The 6675-nt window shown below is 56.3% G+C and overlaps 5 protein-coding genes across 5 annotated transcripts; 3 read left to right on the plus strand and 2 right to left on the minus strand.

Annotated features, from left to right (window-relative positions):
• Window positions 1–85: 85 nt before the first annotated feature.
• On the plus strand, window positions 86–532 carry GNI_110610 (putative SNF2 helicase; the record flags this gene model as incomplete). Its single annotated transcript, XM_011133180.1, has 1 exon — window positions 86–532. One exon carries the CDS (start codon window positions 86–88, stop codon window positions 530–532), a length of 447 nt encoding a protein of 148 aa, XP_011131482.1.
• A 119-nt stretch (window positions 533–651) lies between these two features.
• Window positions 652–2619, plus strand: GNI_110620 (arginyl-tRNA synthetase; the record flags this gene model as incomplete). The annotated part of the gene is made up of 1 exon (XM_011133181.1): window positions 652–2619. The coding sequence occupies one exon, from the start codon at window positions 652–654 to the stop codon at window positions 2617–2619; it is 1968 nt and encodes a 655-aa protein (XP_011131483.1).
• A 248-nt stretch (window positions 2620–2867) lies between these two features.
• GNI_110630 (hypothetical protein) lies at window positions 2868–3227 on the minus strand (the record flags this gene model as incomplete). Its single annotated transcript, XM_011133182.1, has 1 exon — window positions 2868–3227. One exon carries the CDS (start codon window positions 3225–3227, stop codon window positions 2868–2870), a length of 360 nt encoding a protein of 119 aa, XP_011131484.1.
• A 450-nt stretch (window positions 3228–3677) lies between these two features.
• On the minus strand, window positions 3678–4588 carry GNI_110640 (hypothetical protein; the record flags this gene model as incomplete). Its single annotated transcript, XM_011133183.1, has 2 exons — window positions 3678–4356; window positions 4461–4588. The coding sequence occupies 2 exons, from the start codon at window positions 4586–4588 to the stop codon at window positions 3678–3680; spliced, it is 807 nt and encodes a 268-aa protein (XP_011131485.1).
• Window positions 4589–5019: 431 nt separating this feature from the next.
• On the plus strand, window positions 5020–6384 carry GNI_110650 (hypothetical protein; the record flags this gene model as incomplete). The annotated part of the gene is made up of 1 exon (XM_011133184.1): window positions 5020–6384. One exon carries the CDS (start codon window positions 5020–5022, stop codon window positions 6382–6384), a length of 1365 nt encoding a protein of 454 aa, XP_011131486.1.
• Window positions 6385–6675: the final 291 nt, after the last annotated feature.

Consider the following 6675-nt stretch of genomic DNA (forward strand, 5'->3'; position numbering starts at 1 on the left):
CCCGCACATCCCCGCACACAATCGCACACCCCCGCACACAATCACACGACCCGGATTGATGTGTTCATTGACGCGGTGTGTGTAGATGCTGAGGTTGGTGGAGAAGGCGTTGTCGGATCGCGGCATCACTTCGGTGGTATACACAGGCGACCTGACGCGGGCGAAGCGGGATCGGGCGATTCGCGAGTTCCAACAAACGGACGGCGGGCCGCAGGTGTTTTTGGCGTCGTACGGTGCGGGTTCAACGGGGTTGACGTTGACTGCGGCGAACGTAGTGTACCTCCTTGACCCCTGGTGGAACCCTTTCACGGAGGACCAGGCTATCGACCGTGTCCACCGCATCGGACAGACGCGACCTGTGCGGATCTATAAAGTGACCATGGCCGAAAGCATCGAGCAAGGGGTGGTCGCTTGTCAAACTTCAAAACGAAAGGCAAGCGAAGGCATCCTCGGCAGCAGCGCTGGCCGGCCTACTGCCAGTGTCGGAGTCAGTGTCGGCGAACTCTCCGCTCTTCTCAGCTCTCGACGGTAACCATTCTATTCCGGGGGCGGGCCACTCCGGGGGCGGGCCACTCCGGGGGCGGGCCACTCCGGGGGCAGGCCACTCCGGGGGCGGGCCACTCCGGGGGCGGGCATTTTTTTAGTAAGATTATGGCTGGAGTGGAGACAGAGGGTGTGCAGCGTATCGCGAGGGGATTGTTGCCGGTGCAGAACGAAGTGGTGGCGGACTTTCGTGCGGCGATTGCGAAGGTGTTGCCGGGTGAGGAAGTGCGTGTTGTGGTGGTAGCATCGCAGCCGCAGTTCGGTGACTTCCAGTGCAACAATGCGATGGGTTTGTTTAAGAAGTTTAAATCTAGTTTGCCTGAAGCCAAGAGTCCGAAGGATGTGGGCGAGTTGATCGCAGCTCAGCTGGAACCGGCGCACTACCAGGCGGTGAGTGTGGCTCCGGCTGGGTTCGTCACAGTAAAGTTGGACCCGCGTTGGATCGCACAAAAAGTGTATACGGAAGTGTTAGTGGCGACGAAGGATGCAACGCTGATTCCGTGTTTGGTAGCGAAGGGTCGCAAGGTGGGAGTGGACTTCAGTAGTCCTAACATAGCGAAGGAGATGCACGTGGGACATTTGCGCTCCACGATCCACGGCGAGACTTTGTGTCGTGTATTAGAGTACGTTGGGAATGAGGTGTGTCGCGTGAACCATCTGGGAGACTGGGGGACACAGTTCGGTATGTTAATAGAGTACTTGAAGGAGTCATACCCAAACTATACTCAGGAGCCTCCGAATCTGGGAGATTTGAATGAGTTCTACAAACGAAGCAAGGTTCGTTTCGATGAGGACGAAGCATTCAAAGAACGTGCGAGACGCATGGTCGTGACACTGCAGTCGGGCAATCCAGAGGCGCGTGCGGCTTGGGAGATGCTCGTACGTATTTCGCTACAGGAATTCGAGAAAGTTTACAAAAGGTTAGGTGTCTCTCTGGAAGCCAAGGGTGAGAGTTTCTATAATAGCCTTATTCCCCAGACCGTGGCCATGTGCGAGCAACAAGGGTTGGTTGAAACTGTTGAAGGTGGTGCCAAATGTGTGTTCGAACATGGTCCGGACGCGCGTAAAAATGAAGTACCTTTAATGTTGGTCAAATCCGATGGTGGTTATGGTTATGATAGCACTGATGTCGCGGCTGTCTATCACCGACTCATCCAGGAACATTTCAAGTGGTTTATTTACGTCACCGATAAGGGCCAGGAAGAACACTTCCTTAAAGTCTTCCGCTGCGCCGAACGAATGGGCTGGCACACACCACCGGAGACGCGTCTCGACCACTGCGGCCTCGGCCTCGTTTGCGGCGACGACGGCAAAAAATTCAAGACCCGCAGCGGCGAGGTTGTAAAGCTCGTCGATCTTCTCGACGAAGCCGTCAAACGCTCCCTGCACCAACTCAAAGTGCGACGCGGAGACGCTTTGGTCGAAGTCCAGGCAGCTGAGACAGCGGATATGCGAACATCTGAAATCCAGACGCACAAGGAGGCTGACTCTCGACCGGCTATGACACCTGCGACGGCTACACAGATGGTCGATCCGCAGGTAGCGGAGACGCAGGCGTCAGAGATGCCCGACGACTCTGAATTGTACGTGGTCGCCGAGAAAATTGGATACGCTGCGGTGCGGTACTTTGACATGAGTCAGGTACGTACGGGCAACTACAAATTTAGTTACGATAAGATGCTAGATCCCAAGGGCAATACCGCAGTCTATTTGCTATATGCGTACGCTCGTGTGTGCGCCGTCTTCCGCAAGGCCGGCGTGGACGAATCGGCCATCTACAACCACCTGGAAACAGGGACCGACGCCTTTGCGATCGGCAACGAGTGGGAACGGAAGCTTGCGCTCCAGCTACTTAAGCTCCCCGATGCCTTGGACTCCGTACTCCAGGATATGAGTAATCACAAAATTTGCGAATACGCATACGACACATGCGTCGTCTTCTCCGAATTCTATCAACACTGCCGGATACTCGACGCCCCTGAACGCAACCAACGACTCGCGCTGTGTCTCGCTGTCAAACGTGCTCTCCAAACTGCTTTCCACCTCCTGGGCATGCAGCCTCTTGAACAAATCTAACTCACCATCGACAACTCCCCGGCTCGAATCCCACACACGCCCCATGTCCCACCGCACCAGCTAGTCAAAACGGAGCTTTTACCTCTTGATGAACGTCCACAAAAGATCCACCCAACAAGCGACAAACATCGTACGTGCATGTAACCACTAGCTAACTAACACGTTCCCGTTATCCCGGCTGGATACCAACCCGGGTAGCACCGCTTATGTCACACAGGCATATGGCGGTGATATGTCTGTCACATGGTTCATAGGGGTTCTGCTTTGAACCAGGGTTGTTTCCGGCTGATGGAGTGGTTGCATTCTTCAGTGCAGGGCGTCCACTTGGAATCGTAGGCGATATCGCTCAGATCATAAGTTTTGCTAAGTGCAAGGACCATACGGTCCAATTGGTCGGAGGTCATACCTTCGCCTTCGTTGAAGCCACAGGAGGCCTGGTCATTATACCACCGCATCATACGGTTTTCACGGCCGGCGGACTGACGCTTGAGTTCGGACACTTCATGAAAGTCTGGCGTCTGGAATACGTCCTCGAATTGAACCACCCGGACGCCCGTGCCGAACAAAGAATACGGATTCCAGTTTGCCTGCTCACGCACCAACGTCATCAACGCACCCGGCAGACTCCAACCTGGCACAGGTCCATTGGCAAAACCAACCAATTCACTTCACCAGACAGATATATAACAGGGTGAATCTCTGGTCAGTTCCAGGTGGTCGGGGAGATGGGGGGGGTGGTTGGTACTCTTTGTCCTCGGGAAGGATGGTCTTTTTAGGTGGAAGGGGCCGCAAGTTGCGGTGGAACATCTTGACCGGTTTCGAGTGGAAGGGGGTACGCAGTTGGTGTGCCGAGGAAACACAGCTACCGGCAAAGGGTTTGTCGCGCCGGAAGGAGCCAAAACCGAACTTTTCCTGGATCTTGAGCAGCGGCGACTTGAGCATTGACACGATCCCGCTTCGTTCTTCGCACTCTTCCAAAATCGGGTCACATTCATACCGCGGCCGCACCGACGCAGGTAAGCCCAACGTCGAAGACGGCATTCGCAGCGCAGAACTGGTTACGGCCGTGGACATCCGCGGTCTGGATGACACACTACTGGCCGCTGCAGAAACAGTAGTGGCGAAGGTGTGACGTAGCTCAACTTTAAGCCCAACTTGGAACCCGCAGGTCGTGGGTTCGAATCCCAATGGGGGGGGGGTTGGTGTGGCATACAGCAGGAGTCTTGGGGAGGGTACCAGCCCGTGGGGTCTTCTTCTTCTTCCTCTTCGGTGGGAGGGAGTTCTTTGACAGTTCTTTGTTCTGTGGTTCTGCGAGTTTCAGTTTGGAATATGCTGGCAGCGGCGGAGGCGAGTTTAGGAGTCATCTTAAGTTCAGTGAGTCGACGTATCTGGAGTTCAATTTTGTCGTGTTTGAAATCGTTGGAAGGTGTCGTAGAATTGAAGGCAATACTACTGGTGCGTTTCTGTCGTGAAGTCGGGGGCAAGAAAGCCTCATCGATGGCCTTCAGCTCCGCGGCCATTGTCTCTAATCTCATCACGTTCTGTACCCGTAATAGACTGCGTGTTGCCGCTGTACGGCCGCCCTCGATCACGCGCTCCGCCGCCTCATTGTACGCCGTAGACTTGGTCTCGATCAACTCCAACATTCGCACTGTGTCGCCGCACTCGTACGCCTCCAACAACAAGGCCTTCCGCTCATTGAACTCCACTTCAGCCTCCTCAAAAAACGTCGTCAACCTGCGACGACCAAGTGTCTGTGTATCACCCAAGTGTCTGGGTATCACACCCAAGTGTGTATCACTTGGGTGTACTTGGGCAGACTTTCCGCGTGCTGTGTGTACCTTGAAACGAGGTCGCCGACCACCGACTCTACCAACGAGCAGCAGGAATATAGCGACGCACAGGTCAGGCCCGCCACCCGCTGGTACAGGTCCTCCGTGGGGTCCACCGCGGACGAAGGCGTGTTCATTTTCGAAGAAACGATTTTCAACCAAGTCGAAACCGGGACTTCCGCGGTTCGAGTCGAGCAAGACCCGGCGAGGACACCTCGGTGGATTGAGGCCGGGTGAGGATCAAGATGGCCACTGAGCCCCGCCAGATCGACGCCTCGCTAGGCAGATGGAGGTCACAGAAGATCTGCCGCCAACTTCCCACGCTTCTTAGAAGGCACGACCCGCTGGGGGGGTGAGCGTAATTATACAATCATCATCGTCATCTACTGTTATAATGACAGAAGACGTTGTGAGAAAACCGTTACGGTGGCGAGGGGGTGGAGAGACTACCACCAGGGGGGTTAGGGGCCCGGTTTGAAGTTTGGCCGCGAGTCCTGGTCCCGGAACCGGTGAGACGATTAGGTCGGTATAAAATGTGCGACAGAATATGAGCTCATCAGAAGAGTCAATGAGCGTGGCTTCGAGCCAGAGCGGGATCGAGAGTCCCGCAGCGAGCAGTCCGGGTAGCGTGGGGAGTCCGCGCAGCTCGGGTGAGGTGGCGGCGGCAGGTGGCAAGTCCTTGTGGGACGTGCTCTGTTGCCGTGCGCCAAAGTCGGACGTGGACACGGAGCTGGCGATGGACCGGCTGGATTCACAAGGGTTGCCTAAGCAGGAGGGCAGTGTCGAGTTGGAGCGGCATCTTTCGGAAGACGGCATTCCCCAGCCCGCAGAGACGGCCCCACCAGAACCAGTTGTTGAGGCGACACCGGAGCCCGAGACCCCGGGTCTGACGCAGCAAGAGTCGGTGGTGGAGGGCGAAGAGGCACTGGCCAAAGCGGCCTCGGCGACTGATGTGGGTGGAGGAGGCGGTTTCGGCTTCTTGCAGTGGTGCTGCAAGCCATGTACAAACACGGCCGACGACGAACTGACTGTGGAGCCACAGGGCACCGGACTAGACATGGTGGAAGGTGGGGCCGAAGGCTTGGGAGAAGGTGAGGCGGAGCCGGGAGCTGATTTGGGTACGGATGTGCCCACAGATGTCGTGTCCGGAACGCCCGCGGACATCACGGCGTCGCCAGTTGCGGCTACGGATGTCTCGTCAGCGTCAGCAGCTGCGGCGGAGCCGGCGGTGTCGTTGCCGATTCCGCCGAAGGAGGAGACGAAACCGGCGCCTGCAGCGGCTGTGGAGGAGTCAGAAGGTAAGGGCTTGGAGGAGGCGACGAAGTACCAAGATTACAAGGCCCGTTTCCCGGAGACATCGGAAGCGGAATTGCGTCAATGGTCTCAAACAGAAGGATGTTACTTGGTCCTGGACGAGTCCAGCAACAAGTTTTACGCCAAGTGGAGTCGGTCCTCAGTGCCGAACGCGTTGGCGTTTTACACTATCCATCCGGATGTGCAAGCGCCGACGCGTGCACTGGACGCAGGCGAACGGGTCAACTTGTTGGTCGAACGTGGCGCCATCAAGAAATTGCTCAAAGCCGCAGTTGTCGGATTCTGCAAACAGGCTGCCAAGTATGACGGCTACTTCTCACTCCTCAATACAACACTCTGGTCACGCGCCGGACTCGGCAATCTCGAAGTCGTTTGGCTCTGTGCAGACGAGTCTCTCGTCTTCTGCAAACGCGATACCCCGCCCATCAATCTCTCTGCCACCGCACCCACCGTCATTGGAGCTGTCGACAACTCTTTCCGACTCCAAGGTGTTTCCAAGTCGAAACGCAAAATCACGCCGCGGTGGTCAAAATCCTCGTTCGTCAACACCGTCCGCTCCATCACGGACTCCTCGGTTGCCGAACTCGATCCAAGAACCAAGGCGCCCCGCAAGGCGTAGCTTTTTCGACCCAACATATGCCGCGCACACGTGGTGCCTGCAGTGGTACCTCCACGCACTCTGGCGTACGTAATCTGCAGCACAGACCAGGTCTGTGCTGTATAGGTCTGTACGACACAATGTGGTCGACACAATGTGGTCGACACAGTGTGGTCGACACAATGTGGTCGACACAGTGTGGTCGACACAATGTGGTCGACACAGTGTGGTCGACACAATGTGGTCGACACAATGTGGTAAGAACAGGCCTATCTGGGGGTGATACCGAGCGGTGCGGCACAGGTGCATCAC

This window comes from Gregarina niphandrodes (genome assembly GCF_000223845.1).
Source record: "Gregarina niphandrodes unplaced genomic scaffold scaffold00025, whole genome shotgun sequence".
In the NCBI taxonomy this organism is placed as follows: Eukaryota; Apicomplexa; class Conoidasida; order Eugregarinorida; family Gregarinidae; genus Gregarina; species Gregarina niphandrodes.